The following is a 19,908-nucleotide window of genomic DNA, read 5'->3' as shown; positions in this document are numbered from 1 at the left end:
ACCGCGGTAAAAAATAGCCTGTGTTAATACTTAACCTAACTATCACCAAATACAATATATCATACCACAAAATGAATGACGGACAAATAAAACTAACTTTGGCATTTATAACATTAGTAAGGATTTATCTCACATCTATCACAACGATGATAGAATCTAAAATACTTCACTAAATGAAGTTTAAGTTAGAAGATAGAAAACGTTTGAAAAAGCTTTAAGTGCGGACTTTATTCCTTGTTTATGTTTAGCTATCGCTTCTCCAAGAAACTGATAATTGTAAAATTTTATTAATTAATATATAAATTCTAGTTCATCTGTACAGTCCAAGTTTACACTACATTTTTTTATTATTATTAACAGAAATTTCTTTAAAGTTTCCTTAGTCATTTTAAACCTGGCGAATACGATTTTCATCCATAGGTAGTTTGTTACTTCGTCTGATATAGAGCGAGATATTCCAAAATAAAAATTTATTTGTTATCATTCAGTTTCATGTAACTAATTAACCGAATATTTTGCATTTATTTAGTATAGATTTATGCTCTTAAGTCTTAACATGGAATCCAGAACAAAAATATTTTACTTCATTAAAAGAAACAGAATCCAACATTTATTTTTATGTGGACAACTAATTAAACCTTATATTGCTCATTCACAAGGTTAGTGGTACGTTTTCAACATGCTGTATGCGAAATGTTTATCTAATTTACAGATGTGGTACTTATAGTATTAGGATCTAAGATTTATTTTGCCTTGATCCTTAAAAAATAATCATTTCTTGATTCTTACACATAAGTACACCAAAATGTCACATCTCCTAAAGACTGAAAACATAAACATATCATTTAGCTGAGTATTTTATTTACCGTTTAATTAAATAAATTGCTTAATTCCATAATCTATTGTACCTACTATTTAATAATAATATACTTAAGTCTACGCTTTTTGCTATTTCTTTAAATTTATTTTTGTACAAGCTGTTTTATCTCCTAAATAATGAAACTCTGAAATTTTCGTCCAATGTTTCCGCCCACTTCATATCACAATTATTTTTAATTTTTTACCAATAATTTTAATGTATATCCACCTTCACTTTAGGACTGAATGTTGTATTTTTATGCGTCTGAATTATAATTTTTCTTGTTTTGTATAATTATCATAATAATACGTGAGTGCAAATGTGTAATGTAGTATATAGATTTTATAGTTATGTAATTAAAATGGCAATAAGTGTTTAGCGAATTTACCTATTATTATGAAATGTTGCCCCTTTATTTTTATATTTATTGCCAAATACCTATCTTTCTATGTTTTATGGAGAGTTAAATACAATGCACGTATTTATAAGAACTAAGAATATTTGATATGTATTTAAAAATGTAAGATTCATGGAAAATTATACTTGAATAGTACTTAACAACATCACTGTAACAATTACTAACTATTGATCGTACCACACAGAAATGTATAAAAAAATTTAATTGTGAATTTTTTATGATAAAATTATTATTGTAACATACGTAAAATACAGGGACATCACAAACGTACAAAATCTATAATAAACATTTATTATCTTGTATTAGTTATCGAATTATTTATTACATTATAATAAGAGCACGATTATTAACGTTGTAGTCTGTATTTTATAGAGAAAAAGTGAAAAGACCCGTCTCAGTAATAGAACATCTTTTCGCGGTGTGGTTTAATGTTATTTGGTATTTGTACAAATAATTATGTGAACAAAAAGTAGCCCTGCCATAAATCACGGCTCTATGTGCCCTACTTTTGCCATTAGCTATGAAACGTGTACTACTTGCACACTGCCAGAAGGCAAATACATATCTTCATCAGCGGAGCCCATTCAATATTATCTACCAGTATACAGATGACTTTCTAGTTCTAGTCTATGTGCGCGGGCTTATTTCAAGTTTATTGTGGGCGCAGAATTCGTCTCGAGTATTAAATACATTACGTGTCTCCGATATTTCTGTTGTGTAAATACGTAGATATATTGTTTTCTGTCTCTGTCATTAAGTGCAGTAGTCTGCAGAGTTGGTGCAATCACTTGGCAGAGTATAGGCCTGCAGTTGGCGCCCTAGTTTACTTAATATAGCAAATACGTAGTTCCCAGACTCATGGCTATAGATCTATGAAAAGAGTAAACCAATAGATACGTTAGCGCGTAATGTTTGTTTTATCTAAATGAAAACAATAAACCTATGTTCTGTCGAAATTTTAATAGTTCAATTGAATTTGTAGGGTTGCAATAAAGTGTTTAATATAGATTAATTGTTTTATTATTTTCCTCATTATATATTATAGAAACTCAACAATAAACAAGACTTATTTGTCATAAGATAATTGTGCATAAATTAAATTTTAATAGGTAGCTATATAGACTTCGATCAATATCAAACATAAAATGTTTTATTGTTTCGTTTAGTCGCAACATTGTATACATCTTCCATACACAATAAGAGTAGTAGCTGTAGAAGAGTTAAATTCTTTATGTAGAATAACAATTAAAAATAACGCTAGAGGCCTTTATACAAGAAACACGAGCCAAAAAAATAATGATTTAGTCATTTTTGATCGTGTGTTGTCCGGTTTAAACGCAAAAACTGTGGATTTCCATGATTTGTTATATAGACAGCTGTAATATAACAAAAATATCTATATATATATGCTAGATGCTCGTTCCGGCTCCGCCCGGATATCGAGATTCCTGCTTTATCTCACGGGAGCACTTAATCGGCATAAATGTATCCTATCACTCAAGTCAGCTCATAACAAAATTCATCAAAATCCGTTCAGTAGTTCAAGTGTGATTGACGGACATACATCCAAACAAACAAACTTTCACATTTATAATATTCGTGTGATGTTGGCGAGCACTAACCAGTCCTCAACATGTAGGCTACAATTTATTCAAGAATTTCATTTGAAACCCAATCTACTCACGCCCGAATGAAATCGCGGTTACATCTAGTACTTAATTGAATAATTATACTTAATTTCTCTTTAGGCGGGTTCGCCTATAAGAACCTACCGTGGTTTGTGCCTATCTAAGCGCTTTAACTGATTGGTCTCGATGGTATTATGCAAAATTTAAATATAAAGTATAAAAAGTTTTCATACATTTATAGACAAAATCCAATGTGCTCAGTACGTGTTGTGTAGGTGGTCAATGCAATAATGCAATAATGCAATGTATCTAAAATGCCTTTCAGTTTGTCTCTAAAGTATGTATTCACTCTTATCGTATACTGTTTCCCCAAATAATCTGATTACTGATAAGTTGGGCAACAAATGTGTTAGTATTATAATTATAAATTTTGTGTAAAACTACTAACCGTACACATTAAAAAAAAAAAATTATTACTTCATTAATTTAATTGTATAAATCAATACTACCACGTATTGATTAGAAACTTAAATACACGAAAGGTAGACCTTTTAAATATACTTTTGTGTGTTCAATTAGTCGTTTTATTAGACACCTAGCCTATAAAGTGAGTATACGGCGCCGTTTAACAAAGAGTCTAGACCATAAATGAAACGCTAGTTAGCTGCGAAGTGCGGGATATAATGAGCATACAATTCTTTAAATACGTATACTAATATATCTCTTCACCCTTATTCTCTTTACTCTTATTCTAAAATTTCAACAGTATACTTTTTCATTATTTAGTTGACCATTTTATGATTAGTGATTGCCATAAATACTGGCCCGAAGGTTTAAATAGCGTTTGTCACTCGTAAAAATATGTTATCTAATTACCATATCTTAAATGGATACTTAACTTCATAATATGACATGTGCTTAACCACGTCTAGGTTCATACTGCATAACTAGCTATAGCATATTTACACGTGCCTAGTTGACACACCCATTTCGCTTGCTCATAAAATTAGTTCAGCGGTTGTAGGTCAACAAATAACGATCTGTCATTAAGTAGCAACAGGTACCTAAACATTGAAGTACCGAGATACCTAGCCGCTCGAATGTGTTTTAAATTTATTGCGTGGGAAAATTAATTAAGCACAAAGCACATCTAGGTATTTACGAACGCACCTATATTATGGTGATATCATATTTTAATAATTTAAGATATAGAATTATTTCATATTTATGGGCTTAACATCTTGTAGAAGTTATAGGTACCTACATCATAATATTTTGATGATGCATTTAATAATTTTAAAATTAGGTGATACATATCCACTATAGGTGATACATATAGTGGTATACGGATGTAAGTAGTATGCCATAGTATAGTCTAATATTTCATACAGTCGTTCAACTAAGACGTTTAGAGTTTTGACAGGTTAAACGTGGAAGGGAATTTTTTTCATTTTTTAATTCCTAACTATGAGATCACAGCCGTTGTGATCATATTTTTTTATGATCTCTTTGTGTTTTAATGCTAACATTGTCCAACACTACTGTGTCCAATTGGTGACTGTCATTGTTCATTGGTCGCGCCGCACGCGTTATGTGTTTAGGTCCTTCTTAGTATAATTGTATTAAGCCAATAAATGTATTAGCTACCTATGCCATAATTATGTGCCTTTAATGTACCAACGCCTACGTAGACTCTATGCATTCTAAGATAATGGTTCTTCTCTACATCAACTGTTTCGAAAATAGGTTTGGGTTGGATTAGCTTATTTCTGTGTTGCTTTGCTTAACTTTATAAATTACTAGACACTCGTTCCGGCTTCGCTCGGATATCAAGTTTTCTGTTTTATCACAAGGGGCATTTAATCGAAATAAAAAGGATCTTATCACCCAAGTCAGGTCATACCCTGTCTGTATTCCAAATTTCATCAAAATCTGTTCAGCAGTTTCAGAGTGATTGACGGACAAACAAACAAACAAACTTTCACATTTATAATATAGGTGTGATTTACATAGTTATATAATAGCTAGTTATAAAGAAAAAACCGATTGCAAATTGTCTAATTGTATGAATGTATACAATTACTGTTACTGTTTCAAAACCTTGCAATAAATGAAGCCAATAATGTTTAACAATCCCTCTACTTGTTAACATCTTTATTATTATCATATGAAAGATATTTAGGCTGCGAACTAATAGTCTACAGTTATTGTGGGTAGTAACTAATTCTGTAAATCTGATTTAATGTCTCGTTCAAGGAAACCAAGCCGATACGTTGCTTTGGTATATCATAGGTTTCTTTATCATGTTTTCCTTTTAGGATATTGTTTTGCCTCATTAATTAATTAATCATTACATATAAGTTAGCAGCTCGATTCTTAGACCTGTGCCAGTTTCCTATACCTACCATTGAGCAATAATATATCTATACTTTTCTTTACAATTTACGTTGTGAAACTGCGGGACGTATTGGAGAGAAAATTTAATCAAGTATTGAAAGTCCCAGAAGTATTACAAGAATGCAATGCCCACGTACTTTTCTAATAAAGTTGCGTTCATATCGATCCATTGCGCGCGCCGGATTCTCCCTTATCTCATTCCTTAGAACCATTACAAATAACGTCAGCTGGTCAAAGAAAATCTATGTATTGAAAATTTCTATCTCCCAAATACAAACGTCAGAATTGTGGAGTTTTTTGTAACCGTGAAGCTTTGAATAATTTATTAAGCTGTTAGTGTTTAAAGGATATTTCGTTTCTTGCAACCAAAATGCCTGGGGCAAGGCATAAAATCCTAGGACATGTCCTCTCAGGATTTTGCCACAAAATGAATAGACGTAAACCTATTTATGGAGATTCCCTGGACACACCGTTGAATAGATGTCTCACGACATTTGATATTACGCTATTAGGTAAGTCATTTAATATTAATTCTTATTCTTTCCTTCTAATTATAGTAAATATTTATTTATTTTACTATTTGCATATTAATAACCGAAAGTCTAGTCATTGAGGAGAATTTTCCCTAAACATTGCCGATTTAATTAATATATGAATAAATTACTTTTCAATTAAACAAAGTTAAACAAAATATTTTTGACAGTTAAGTACCTACTATCAATGATTTGATACTTGACTGAAATTAATTTTTACAGGTATAGGACATATGGTCGGTGCTGGGATATATGTTTTGACAGGCACAGTAGCTCGGCATATGGCTGGTCCAGCCACGGCATTGAGTTTTCTCTTAGCAGGAATAACCTCCACTCTTGCAGCTTTATGTTATGCTGAATTTGGTACTAGAATACCTAGAGCTGGTAGCGCTTATGCCTATACGTATGTTAGCATTGGTGAATTCTGGGCATTTATAATCGGTTGGAACATTGTGCTTGAATATATGATTGGTAAGTTTTGTATATAGTTATATATTTCTAATTTTTTTTTTATATTTTACCGGAGTCGCGCGCGTACTCATACATACATCATGGGAATGGAGTGTTTCACCTAGACAATATGCCACACTCGTTAGCCACCGAAAAATAACTCACAAAAAATCATTGTTTGATTGCGACATGAAAGAAAGACAAACCAACACTCTGGCATTTGTAATATTAGCAAAACACATTTTAGAAGTTTGTTAATAGACTATATATCTTTACAGGTGCTGCATCAGTAGCCAGGGCGTGGTCAGGCTATCTTGATGCTATGTTAGACGGAGCAATCAGCAATGCCACTATATCAGTTACTGGTGAACTCCACGAAACTTTACTAAGTCGATATCCAGATGTGTTGGCTTTTCTTATTTGTATTATAGCGTCACTTATCCTAGCAGTTGGTGTTAAAACTTCAGCTTACATTAACAATGGCCTAACAATTCTCAATCTTCTGGTAATATCTCTCGTAATATTCCTTGGTTTTTACTATGCTGATATTAGTAATTGGTCCTCTAAGCACGGCGGTTTCATGCCTTATGGTTTGAGTGGAGTTTTAACTGGAGCTGCTACTTGTTTCTATGCGTTTGTTGGATTTGATAGCATATCAGCTTCAAGCGAAGAAGCTAAAGATCCATCCAGATCTATCCCAACTGCGACAATTTTGTCTATGGCTGTTGTTGGAATAGGATACATTCTAGTGGCCATTTCTTTGACATTAATGGTCCCGTATAATACAATTAATCCGGAAGCTGCATTACCTGCAGCCTTAGGTGCCGTTCACGCAGATTGGGCTAAGTATGCGGTGGCTGTCGGAGCAGTATGTGGAATGACCACTACGCTACTAGGCTCTCTGTTCTCCCTTCCCCGCTGTCTATATGCGATGTCGGCTGATGGTTTGTTATTCGGATTTCTCAGTGACATTAATAACAAATCACAAATACCAATTTCCAATCTTATTATATCTGGATTTTCTTCAGCACTGATTGCTTTATTGTTCGACCTTGAAAAATTAGTGGAGTTTATGTCTATTGGCACATTGTTGGCCTATACTATTGTAAGCGCAGCCGTCATTATCTTACGCTATCGACCAGCTCCTCCTGCTGAGGACAAAGACTTTGGAATACCACAATTGGAATCACCTGGAGATCGGGAAGATAGTTCAGCAACGGGAACACCAGGAACAGATGCAGGATCATCTTCCTCGGAGGTAATTGCAAAAAAAAAAAAAAATTGTAGAGCTGCTAATGTGTACTTTCAAAATATTTGTGCTTTGTGTTCGGAAGTTTAAAGTAATTTGTTTTTTTAATGTGCCATCATACTATATTTCAGATGTTTGAAGCTTTGACCGTGGGGCGTTTACGACCACAATATGCTTGGTTAGAGCCCCTTGTTGGAGGCAGAGCGCCCGGTAGTGCGGTCACCAGTTGCGTCTACGTGTTTGCGTTAGCCGCTGCAGCTCTGAGCGCCCACAATCTACTCACTAAGCCTACTATTCTTTGGATGATTGTACCAGACGTCGTGCTAAGCTTAGTTATTATCGGATGTAAGGCCTTTTTTGAAAACAAATGTATAATCATACAAAGTGTGAAATACAAATAAGTAGAAATTAATTTTCATATCACATGCTTTTGTACTTTCAAACAATGTATCTGTAGCTATGTATTGTGTAGTCACGTTGAACAAATACCATCTATTTGTTGTGAATTTTCATACATACATTGACTTGTGACTACCAATCATGTTAGAGTTAATAAATAAATAATATAAAGCTAAATCTTCGAATCGAGATAATAATCGACAAAATGCGTTATTACTTTTCTTTTAGATTTTTATACGTTTAGTTAATACAAAATACTTGGAGCAGTTAGTAATAGGTAGTATAGTGAATGAAATATTTAAGTTCAATAACCAAATAAAAAAACGGAAAACGCTACAAATCAATGTAATAAATTCCAGGTCTATTTATTATCTGGGCCCACCAGCAGAGCCCGATGCGGCTTCCGTTCCGAGTCCCTTACGTGCCGCTGTTGCCAGCTGCTAGCGTTATGCTGAATATAGAGCTGATGATCAACCTCAATGCTCTCACTTGGGCTAGATTTGCCATTTGGATGACTTTTGGTAAGCACAGAAAATATTCCATATTTTAATCTTTTAATAAATATTATTAATTTATTATTGGACACTACACACCACACCACACCGACCCACCACGACAAAAAAAGGGTGGACAATAGAGAATAGAGAACGGTGCATATGTTAGATGGTATAAGTCATACAAGACTTCACTTACAATTCATTTTTAACTAGTCTTGTTACCTTTCAGGCCTCTTACTGTACTTCCTCTACGGCATCCACCACAGCAAGCTCGGAGAAGGTGTGGCTGGTCTGCTCTCCCGTTCCAATAGCAACTCCCACGCGGGCTGGGGTGCTGTCGACAAGACCAGTACCCTTGCACGTAGGGTGGGACGTCTTGGTCGCGGAAGTAGGAGCGATGATCGCAAACCTATTATATGCGATGACGAATTGGCTAGGAGAGATCCGTGATTTTAGTGACCAATCCGAACATTCATACACCAGGCCTATGAGTTCTATGGTAAAGCAGCTTCACCGGTGCATTGTTTTTCGATGCGTATGTAGGCGTAATATAATTGTTACTCTATCAATTACTAAAAGCCAATTATAATCAAACACCAATTGTTTTACCGATAAATTGATATTGATTTGTTAATGTATAAACTAGAATGACTTAAACTTACCCGATATTTCAAAGCAGTGAGTTTATCATACGATGATAATTTCTTAACACATCAAAAACACGTGTTCACGTTTGGTATTACATACACATATGCTTAGTCGTTTCGCTTTTGCTATTTGTAGTAAAGTATGTCCATCAGATTATTAGCATATACAAATACAGAAACATACTCAAGATATAGCACAAAGAAAAACCTCATCGCACATTTTTATACATGACATTTTCACTAACAAATCCTTTAACATGTTGTGAATAGGATTTTCCAATTATATTAATATAACGTGTATAGAATGGGTTGTAGGAGAATTTCAGGAAAACGCTTTTACAATACCTTAACAAATGGGATTGTAACGGGACAGCGTGAATGAGGAATAGATTATAGAATTTATTGTCTTTGTCTAGAGTGCCATCTTCCTTACACAAACTAACTACCATTACAGAGCGGTTAAATTATACGATACTAAAACTGTGTTTATATATTAACTATTTTCGCCCATGTTTTTTATCTTTTTGATAGAATGTATAACTTTTATTCAAACGTTATAAGTGTTGGTGTATGAGCTTCATGCGCTTTATATTGTTCCTATATTATTTTCTATTCATATTGAAACTTCTCCGCAGTGAAAACAAATATTTAAGGATTCTTTTTTTATTTAGTCTCTGTTATAATTCGTTAAAATGTTTAAAAGTAAAATTGTCACAGATGTCATATTTCAAAGAATTTATTATAGCACAATAATTTACACATAGTTGCTTCGTCATAATATACATATTATTAATTGTACTCACAAGTTATCAAATCGTTATGTTTATTATAGTCTATGTCTTATAAAAACCTACAGATATCAATATAATATTAAATACAATATAAACAATACACATTTAAAAGACAATACAAATATAACTAACCAAATAGATGCTACATGTACTTAGTATTTATAAAAACGTGTGTAGTTACAAAGAAATCTTTTTTTAGGAATTTTTGTTTTAGGAATGTTCACTGAAACAATTCAATTATAAATAAATGTTGTTGTATAGTCTTATGATAATGAATACGGTAAGATGTTGATGTGTAAATAAACAAATTGTAATCGTGGCTATATTGTTTTTATTTCGTGTGCCTTTGGTCTTATATTTGTGCATTTGGAAAATCATGGAAAAGTACAAATTTATATATAACTAGAAAAAATAAATAAATAAATAGAACAAACAATAATTGATATCACAATTCATAATAAGTATTTATTAACATAAATAAAAAATATTTTACAAACAAAAATATCATGAACAAAAATAGCATAACGATGCTGTTCCGGTTCCTCATTTTTTTTATAATTTATATAATAATAATTTGTAAATTTTACTATTTAATCGTAATGAGTCATTAATTGCACATAAATTATTGACCGTATTTAGTTTTATGTTATCTGTTACAAATGGGATACGCAGAGAGGAAGTTTTCTTATGGCTCAGACATTCAAAAATGTTCGAGAACATTCGATATATTTACAGCTAATATCTGAGAAATACTTAAATTTTAGGTTAAAAAAATATTACATGGGGTGTAGAAATGAATCTTATTTTTGTTATTTTGAACTAACGTAAGATTTATATATTTAAGATGTATTTGAAATGGAATGGATTATTTGACATTCGAATATGTATCTGTGAATATTCACGTATTCTAAACTATCATAATTATAATAGAACACAACAGATTATTAAAAAAAACTATGAATTCAAATATACAAGTCCATAGAAAAATCGTATATTAAATTGATTTTGCTAGGTATATAATCATGGTAGCTCATTGTAATTTGGCCTAAGCCAAAAGCGCAAGAGCATTTAAGGGCTTATGATGTCCAGGCCCCAGAAATAAGATGAGCTCTGAAAGCACTCGGTGCAATTATCTATATCGAGGGCATATCGGACGGTCTCCTTTGAGGCCACGTGCACAATTCCCGGCATCCCCCACGGTAACTGGACGCTGCGGTTTTTTCGGCGTATACCGCCGAATCGCTGCGTCCAGTTCATCGGGAAAGGACCCATCTCAAACCTTCTCTTAGCCGCAGCCCCCATGTGAAGTCATTGGGTTGGAGGGCTATGGCTCGCGAGCGGCTATTACAGAAATCGGAATATGATACAAACAGAAAAAAATACTATCTGTGTTGGGTTCTATAAAATATCCATATTGCATATAATTATTCTTATTAAAAATATCTAGTGTACAGAAATGGTCGGTTTACTGTTTTATTATATGTAAAGATAATTATTGTCGAAAAAATTTAAACTAAAGAGTATACTTATAATAGATATAATCCAAAGAGGTTATTTTGTCACGAACTCCGTATTTTTTTTTAATAAAAAGGCGGGAAATTTGGGTCTTTTATCCCATTAATTTGAAAATGTACCACAATTTTTTCCATTTGGTTACCACCTTTTTTAGTGAACAAATTTTTGTGCTTCCAATGATTGAGTACATTTTACAATATAGATAGGATTTGAATAATGAAGAATCATGATTGAATCATGATTATTATGTTTGTAAAATATTATTGGAATAAAAGCACGTCCTAATTATTCCCTAAATGGGTTAAAGAAACTTAAAAACGTAACATGTACATTAAGGACATGTCAATTTTCGCCGTAGAATTGTAAATACAGTTAGATTACAATTTCGCGAGTAAAAGTCCGAGATTGTAATTTGTCGACAATATGTGCACCTTGCTAACTAACGATTCAATGCACTATTTTTCGGTAAATGATAATCGAAAGATGTGAAACTGTTGATTTGCGAAATGGGCATTCAATATTTAGATTAGGTTAGTAGGTAGGTCTGGCTTTTTTAAACTTCATAGAAACAGACTCATGACATGAATCTGACATAATATATAAATAACTACTATGTATTCGCTTACAAAAACTATCGACATATTTCAATCTCGCGAGCTAAATTGTACAATCATACGGCGACATCTACATTATTTTAGATAATCTGATCAATGCATATTGGTTATCTATATAGTAAACCGCCTATCGAGTCCTTAATCTATTTATGAAATCAATAAAACAACCTTAATTTTAACTAGACATACAATAATCGCGAGTTCGACTCGTATATGTTAAATAAACTAACTAAATATCAAACATTTCCTGTTAAATTCTGTTTGCAAGAGAACTGGCAATTTTAACATTGATTCCACAAGACTACATTATAATTAGTATCCAGACCATGATATAGAAAATGCGAGCAAATACCTGGCCGATATTTAAGTCCCCCAATTTTCACACTGTGGATTGCCAAGAAGACATCATGGTACTAATCAACATAATACAGCAGTGTTACAAGATAGAAGAATTTGGACAAATTTAAGCAAAATGGTAGAAGTTCGAATGTAATAATATCATGTGTTAGTTTAGAAATAGTCTTTAACATGATGCACCTCAGAAACGACCTTATAGACATTTTATTACGATACAATTAATTGAAATTTGTTACAGTAAAGAAGCCACATAGAATGGATTTTAACACGGTTAAAATGGATTTTGTTAACACGGTTTTATTAGCTTCACCTGTAGGTTTGTATGTATTTGATTCCTTTTGATTCAATTTTACCCACTTTTAACGGGAAAATTGAATTATAATTTTGTACAGACTTAACAAGGATCATTTAATGATCGGAATAATGGGGAGTCTTATCTCCTATTCAGGATCGCCAGGATTAGGAAATAATTTCCTAACACATACTCTGTATAAGAGTAAGTGAGATAAAGTAGATATAAAGCGTGTTTATTTTACATTTTTAAACAATATTTACTTTTCAAGAAGAGTTTAATAAATATGGATGGAGAATTTTATTAGAGATCATACAGCCATGTGAGGGGCGACTTAATATTAGTTACCATCTTATATATGTTGTGGTAATCGCTCATCGATTCTCCATGCCAATTAATTATATGGCGCCATTTGGTGACCTGTCATTTTGACTTGTACGTTTATTCTATACTTTATAATCTATGGTTGGAAAAAAAAATAATTTATTTAGAGAGTACCTAATTATTTATTCTGTCAGTCTTATCTACGTATTCGGCCGATCTGCCAAGCGCTTGACGGCAATCGCTGCAATCGCTTGATAGTTTTTCTTCCCCATTGGAGCCAAAGGAATCCCGCTATGAGACAAATTATTGTTTCTATGTAGAAACCGTCTATTCGTACATTGCACGCCCCACCGTTGGTTTTGCATACCTGGTAAGGGAAAGCATCCAAAATTATTATAATAATCCTATAATACCTAAAGTTAATACTGGGAATAACATGATATTATATAGAATAAATCTTTCCTTTTTTATTTTGATACAAGTTTAGCAATAGGGCCAGAAAAATTCAACCACCAACACAATGAATTTTCATTATACGTTATGTAAATGCAAAAAAAAAAAAATCATCACGAAATTCAATATATAATTGTTATCCTACATTACGGTATAAAACCAATACTTTTCTGAACAAATATTACGTAGCAACAAGATTTGGTGAAACTCTTATAAACATCATTTTACCTACATGTTATATAGTAAAGATGTATTGTTACATCATTACTAACTTGCATAAATTAAGAAATTGCGTATAAAATCAGGAAAGGGCAACTTTGACACATACCTCAGTCTCCAACTCCGTAGCGCAAGTGTTATCGACCAACGACTCAGCGGTACAAGACCTGTACGTGAGCCGGTCCACGGCCCACAGAGCGAGCGTGTTGGGCCAATTCGTGCCCAGGTTGGACACAGTGTTCAGCAGCGTCATGTAGGTGCCGCCCACTAGCGGGTCCGACACTTTGGCGAAGAACGCCATTACAGCTACGAACATGCAGTAGAGGCATGTCTGGAAGAAACATGTTTAAATGGTTAGGGGTAGATACTTATCCATGGCATATTCTAAACGAAGCATTATCGCTATTTTTAATGGATTAAATACTGATAATTCATAAGAAATCGGAGTCAGAAATTCAATAAGTGAAAAAAAAAAATCCATAGAATGTATAACTAAGGATCGAAGTTAAAAGAAATGTAAGAGAATAGTAATTTTTAATAATATTTTGTCTATACAAAATGGTTTATTAAAACATGATAAATCAATAGAAACTCACCTGATGGAACACATACAAGCACATTAGTATAAAGAGGTAGAAGTACGATGGTCCCGAATTTCCGAGCAGACTCGGTGTGAGTGCTACTAAAGCTGCGGCTAACGGTCCGACTAAAAGTCGCAACGGAAACGCACGCAACCACAAGGAAAGTGGCTCTGGCCCAGTTGTGTGCTTGGCAAGGATCTGTGAATAGATATTGCGACATTTATGATATATATCCAATTGGAATGAAAAAAAAACAATGTTATATTAAATAAAATAAAAAAAATACTTGAAAACTTAAAGCTACTTTGGTGAAATCAAAAATCAATACACACCACCGGCATGATAATTTGTACAGGAACTAAAGGAACAGCTAATAACGCGAGATCCTCGCGTGGTACACCAGCTTCGACGAGTTTCAACCCAGACACTGCGTCACTTGCACAGAATCCAAGCTGAAATGAAATATTCGTATTGTTATAATCCAACATTATTTTTTCAGTTCTGTATGGAAACAGTTAAAACGGAATCCTATTATGATTTCGCTGCCCTTTTCTCTATCCCTCCAAATGTCACTAGACACAACTATCTCATGATCTATGACAGTTGTAATTTTCAGAGATTAATATATTTCTGTTGCTGTTATAATAACAAATAAAAAGAAGTAATATGGCAATGGTTGGTACGGTCATAAATTGGATGGGTGTGCAATTTTTTTGTCCGTCCGTCCGTCGAATCGCAATTGTATGATTTTTATTTATGAAAGGCCTGTGTAAGGAGTATAGATGAAGTATTTGTGTTTATAGGTAAAGATTAATTAAAAGAAGTATATGATAGATTTAGAGTTCAATGATTTTTTTTTAATAATCGCGGCCCACCCTGGGACCCATGGTATGGTTTACTTTATATAAAAGCCTTCCTTGTGTCTTAACAAAAAGGTTTCAAAAAATGGCCCAATCAGTAGAGCCACTCTCATGATTAACACTTTTGCATGTGGCAATTCCTTTTTGATGATATAGAAGATATAATATGCATAATTTATATATATATATATATATATATATATATATATATATATATATATATATATATATATATATATATATATATATACAGACATTGGAAATTGGTAACTTCATTAACTATTAAAAAATTAATTAAATAAAGTGATAAAAAATGTATGAGCAATAAAAGATTTAATGAGTCATGATTCATCAACATAAAATTTCTATTTTTCAATTTCAATTACTTTTTCACTTTATTATGTTTTGCTTTGAGTAAATAATTTCCTGACCAATTTTTCTGTGACTTAACACATTTGCTCATTTTTCTACAAATTATATTCTATAATTTACTCCATATTTAATATGAAATACATTACATAACTGGTTAATAGCATTCATTTACTGATAGCAATTTAACTAATGTCTTCTGAAAATGCCTGTTTAATAAGTCTCATAATTATTCAATGGACTTCTAAGAAAAGCAGGAATACAGATTTTTAAAAAACAAAATTTAAAATATGTCTCTTTTTTATTTTACTTTTTTAAGACAAAAAATGTGTTAAAAAGACAATATCAAACTTACTTTTGCAGTAAACAAAACAAGTGCCAAGGTCCGAACTGCGGGCAATTTGACAATTGTATATAACTGCTGGTATGCATTAACTATAACCTTCACGCCTTTCCCTTCATCATCATTAGAACTTTCAGTATCATTCTTCTCATGCTTAAGTAGTGCTATAAGAGTTGTAGTAGCTATGAACACCCAGCCCCAAAACAGTAGGAAACCAGCCAATGTAACAATACCAGTGTCCTCTGGTTCATATCTTAAATACTTATTGCAAAAGTATGGTGATTCTAGAGCCAGAAACAGCACATAGCCCAGAAAGAAACCTGCTGTTTGTCCTACTGTATTGCATGTAGATGCATGTCCAACATTACACCTGAAAAAATATATGAATAAAATTAAATAAATAATTTTCGTTACTTTTGAACATTAAGTAATATTGGTATTTAAAAACCGCTTAAATTTAAATTCACACTTATTATAATAAAGTTATAGCAATGTCAGAAAAATCAAATAAAATATTATATAATGAATAATAATATTTTTAATAGAGGTTGCATGGCATGCTCATGTGAAATATATAAAACAATTAATAAATTAACCTTTTCAGCATGGTCAAAGCCCATCCATCAACAGCAATATCTTGTGTTGCGGCCAGAAAGTTAAGAAATAAAAATGATATTGTCAACAATGTCATTGTTGGTGCTTTTTCTTCTGAACCAAGCCAATCTGTGATATTTCTTGACATGATTATCATCACAATCCCAATTAAATACTGTATAGGCACCAGCCATGTTTTTCTTCTTCCAAACTTGGGTAAGAAAAGAGCATCCACTATAGGAGCCCATAGTAATTTAACGCTAAATGGCCAATTTACAAAACTGAACTCAGCCTGAAAAAATATTTAATGAATAAGAGTTTTCTTAATGTCTTAATTTAATTTAAAAGTATATTTTTTAATTTAAAAATTACATACAGCTTTAAGTATCTACTGCAAAGGATTGATTAGTTGCACAGTAAAAATTTAATCATTATTAATAATTTGTGTTTATTAAATGACTTTTTTGTTAAATTCAATGTTATACACCATTGGTGATATGATTTAAAAAGTACCAAAAAGAAAATAATCATAACAGAAACTTACCTGTTGAGTGTAAGTTATACCGCGATTTTGTAGTAACATGGGTATTGCTCCAGCTAGACCTAACGGAATACCCTGTAGTGCATATAAGAATAATAATACTGCTATGTTCCATTCATCTCCTTTAATGTTACTTCTTTCGTTGTTTACATTGGAATCTCCATTTTCAAGTAATTGCTCTTTTTCGACTGTTTTCTTCCTGTTTGTCACCGACATTATAGCGCCGAGTAATGACTGAAAAACGTTATTTCATTTGAAACAATAAAAAATTGGCCACATATTTTAGTTGTATCTTGATCTTTTCCAATGTGTTAAATAAAAACCAACCTTAATTTTTAAAACTATTGTTATTCAATACAGATAATGATGAAAAACACGATTTTCTTCATAAGTAGTGACACTCGTATGAAAATTATTTACCACTCACGAAAGACCACGTACACGTTTACAGGCAAAACTGCTGATGTTTAATTATTGTCACAACACGGGTGCCAGGTAGACAGAATAGTACCGAACGTCCGAAGCATTAACCAAAGTGTATCATTCAATAGGTAGTTGTGATTCTACTAGAAATTAACTTTTCTAGTAGTATTAGAGCGAATTGTCTCTCCTGTCAATGTCATCACATGATCTCTCATTTGAAAAAGTCATTGTCAATGGCCTTTTTTAATGTGCCTGACCTAGGCTTTTGTCCTCAATTTCGCCTGCTGGTATCTAAGTAAAGTCGGCTACTAAAATACTGATAAGTTCGTAGATACCTAGTAGGACCTATCTAGATATCATGGACAATCCCGAGGTGTTGATTGTGGTAACTAGTATTTTTTATCGTTTAAGTACCTAGGCACTAAATGAATACTTTAAGTTAGGTTTAAGTGTTAATAAATACATGCCCCATTAAATAACATTTTGCACACCGTGTACAGTTTCATACACCTGGAATTGATTGATAGTTTATATGTCAATAATAACATTGTTGAAGCCCAACGATGTGATCTTCCCAACGATGGGGTCTTCTACCCGGATATTAAAGACAATTTTTTTATAATTTATTTGTAATAAATATTAGTAATTGGAAAGCGAAGACAATAGCAAAAAAGAATAATACATATAATAAATAAGTAGGGTCCGGGAAAGTTTGAGCAGTCTGACAAGCACCTATTAATTGTAATAGTTGGTACACAGTACGCCCATACGATTATGTTATCTGTGACCTGTGGTTCGCTTGTGAGTTGTGACATTTCATGTATTACACTGTAGTCTGTAATGACATTATAAATTTTATTATACACATTATAATAAAATAATTGTAAACACGGAAATTTTTTTAGAAGTTATAACTTATTACCTACACTAAATTTTTGAATTAAAGTATTAAAACTGCAATTAAACTCTTACTTTGGCGAATTATTTTCTAAATAAATATCAGGCTTTTTATACATTAATTCCTATACAACTTTAGTCTTATTGGTTATTATTATGAATATTCACTTTAACGAATAGCTAATCACTATATGAATATGATTCGTAATTGCTTTTTGCGCTGTGTATTGGATTCGCATGCGCCTATATCTTTGCCACATAAACTAGAGACAGTAGTGGGACGCAGCAAAATAACTAAGATAAAAGATCAGGCTTGCTCTCGGCAACAGCGTAAGTAAAAGAAACAATTCGAATATACACTCAAACTGCTATTCAATTTAATTAATTATGTAACGTAACAGTCATATGCATTTTTCTTTGTTTTCCTCTATTAGAATTGAATATAATTTATATTTATTTTCTAGTTAGTCTTACGGCGGATTGTGACCAATGTTTGGTTGAAGTGAAGCAAATAGGAATAAATCCGTCAGGTTTAGACGGTTTCGCATTGAAGAAGGATGGCGTTTATAAAATAAAACATGGAAGTAAATTAGAAATATTGTTAAACCAGTATATTCATGTAATTGAATTTGATCCACCTCCAGACGATTATGAAAAACCAAAATTAGGTATAAAACGTAAATCGAGCGAGACTCCGGACCACAAACGAAAGCTTATAAAAACAGAGATAGATATGGATGTAAAAGAATGTACAGAAAGCTATTGGGAAGATATTGACAAAGGTGAGGTTTATATCTATACAGCAAAAGGTGTGAAATCAAGTAGGAAAATAGCTGCATTTGATATGGATGGAACATTAATCAAAACAAAGTCTGGCAAAGTACATCCAGTAGATACAAATGACTGGCAGATCATTTTTCCCTGTGTGCCACACAAATTGGCGGAAAAACACAAGGATGGTTACAAAATTGTACTGTTAAGTAATCAATCACCCATCGGTAGTGGAAGAGTGAAAATAGAGGATTTTAAAAAAAAGATTGAGGGTGTGGTTGCAAAATTGGATGTACCTGCACAAGTTTACATAGCTACAGGAAAGGGATTTTTTAGAAAACCAGCTACTGGCATGTGGGATGTTCTTGCAGAGCAGGTAAGCATTGATATAATCTGTCTACTCACCTGTACTGTTTTTTAAAACAAGTTACTACAACTACAATTTATTATCAGATACTTATTTTAAACATTTTCTCTTAAGTTTTTTACTAAATACTCTCAATTTTTATTTCAGAAAAATGATGGTGTACCAATTGATATGCAAGCCAGTTTTTACTGTGGTGACGCAGCTGGGCGAAATGCAAACTGGGCTCCAGGAAAGAAGAAAGATCACTCCATGGCTGATATTCTTCTAGCAGAAAACCTTGGCCTCAAGTTCTTTACACCTGAACAATTCTTCTTAGGTCACTCCATTTCTAATGTGCCTATGAGTAGGCCAGAATTCATTCCAAAAGATGTAAAATCCGAACCATTTAATGAACAATTAATTAGCTCAGAACAAGAGGTAAAAATTGAATTTTTATTAAAAAAAGTTAATAAATAATCCCTAACAAAAACTGTACAGCATGATTAATTTTTACTTATAATGTATGCATGTAACAGGTGTT

The 19,908-nt window shown here is 32.6% G+C and overlaps 3 protein-coding genes across 5 annotated transcripts in view; 2 read left to right on the top strand and 1 right to left on the bottom strand.

The window, feature by feature from the left end:
* The first annotated feature begins 5,206 nt into the window (after nucleotides 1–5,206).
* On the top strand, nucleotides 5,207–10,189 carry LOC119830701 (cationic amino acid transporter 4). The gene is made up of 6 exons (XM_038353804.1): nucleotides 5,207–5,814; nucleotides 6,058–6,306; nucleotides 6,564–7,543; nucleotides 7,666–7,879; nucleotides 8,293–8,454; nucleotides 8,660–10,189. The coding sequence occupies exons 1-6, from the start codon at nucleotides 5,673–5,675 to the stop codon at nucleotides 8,878–8,880; spliced, it is 1,968 nt and encodes a 655-aa protein (XP_038209732.1). The 5' UTR covers nucleotides 5,207–5,672; the 3' UTR covers nucleotides 8,881–10,189.
* Nucleotides 10,190–13,132: 2,943 nt separating this feature from the next.
* LOC119830702 (acetyl-coenzyme A transporter 1) lies at nucleotides 13,133–17,537 on the bottom strand. Of its 2 annotated transcripts, none has more exons than XM_038353805.1 (8): nucleotides 17,258–17,537; nucleotides 16,934–17,164; nucleotides 16,392–16,681; nucleotides 15,808–16,165; nucleotides 14,556–14,675; nucleotides 14,239–14,421; nucleotides 13,752–13,973; nucleotides 13,133–13,337 (listed from the first exon to the last, which is right to left on the bottom strand). In XM_038353805.1, the coding sequence occupies exons 2-8, from the start codon at nucleotides 17,144–17,146 to the stop codon at nucleotides 13,167–13,169; spliced, it is 1,557 nt and encodes a 518-aa protein (XP_038209733.1). In that variant the 5' UTR covers nucleotides 17,147–17,164; nucleotides 17,258–17,537; the 3' UTR covers nucleotides 13,133–13,166. The 2 variants fall into 2 exon arrangements, with proteins under 2 accessions (XP_038209733.1, XP_038209734.1); XM_038353806.1 differs by having other exon boundaries at nucleotides 17,351–17,537.
* A 604-nt stretch (nucleotides 17,538–18,141) lies between these two features.
* Nucleotides 18,142–19,908, top strand: part of LOC119830758 (uncharacterized protein F21D5.5) — a 4,483-nt gene continuing 2,716 nt past the window's right edge. The window contains exons 1-3 of one of the 2 annotated variants that reach the window (XM_038353886.1): nucleotides 18,142–18,580; nucleotides 18,715–19,397; nucleotides 19,536–19,805. In XM_038353886.1, coding sequence (XP_038209814.1) covers nucleotides 18,442–18,580; nucleotides 18,715–19,397; nucleotides 19,536–19,805 — 1,092 coding nt within the window. In that variant the 5' untranslated portion in view covers nucleotides 18,142–18,441. The remainder of the gene's footprint in view (nucleotides 18,581–18,714; nucleotides 19,398–19,535; nucleotides 19,806–19,908) is intronic. The other variant, XM_038353887.1, reaches the window with a different exon arrangement.

The sequence above is a fragment of the Zerene cesonia genome, chromosome 12, assembly GCF_012273895.1.
Source record: "Zerene cesonia ecotype Mississippi chromosome 12, Zerene_cesonia_1.1, whole genome shotgun sequence".
NCBI lineage: Eukaryota > Metazoa > Arthropoda > Insecta > Lepidoptera > Pieridae > Zerene > Zerene cesonia.
Note: the sequence above shows the minus strand (reverse complement) of the source record. Positions and strands in the feature narration are given on the sequence as shown.

What these genes read in the sequence shown, in the direction of transcription:
- LOC119830701 (XM_038353804.1), top strand. Translation starts at nt 5,673, where the DNA reads ATGCCTGGGGCAAGGCATAAAATCCTAGGACATGTCCTCTCAGGATTT. An exon ending in ATTTGATATTACGCTATTAG is followed by an intron (nt 5,815 to 6,057) that starts GTAAGTCATTTA and finishes TAATTTTTACAG; the next exon opens with GTATAGGACATATGGTCGGT. An exon ending in TGCCATTTGGATGACTTTTG is followed by an intron (nt 8,455 to 8,659) that starts GTAAGCACAGAA and finishes GTTACCTTTCAG; the next exon opens with GCCTCTTACTGTACTTCCTC.
- LOC119830702 (XM_038353805.1), bottom strand. Translation starts at nt 17,146, where the DNA reads ATGTCGGTGACAAACAGGAAGAAAACAGTCGAAAAAGAGCAATTACTT. An exon ending in TTGTTTTGTTTACTGCAAAA is followed by an intron (nt 14,676 to 15,807) that starts GTAAGTTTGATA and finishes ATTTCATTTCAG; the next exon opens with CTTGGATTCTGTGCAAGTGA. An exon ending in TACAAATTATCATGCCGGTG is followed by an intron (nt 14,422 to 14,555) that starts GTGTGTATTGAT and finishes ATCTATTCACAG; the next exon opens with ATCCTTGCCAAGCACACAAC.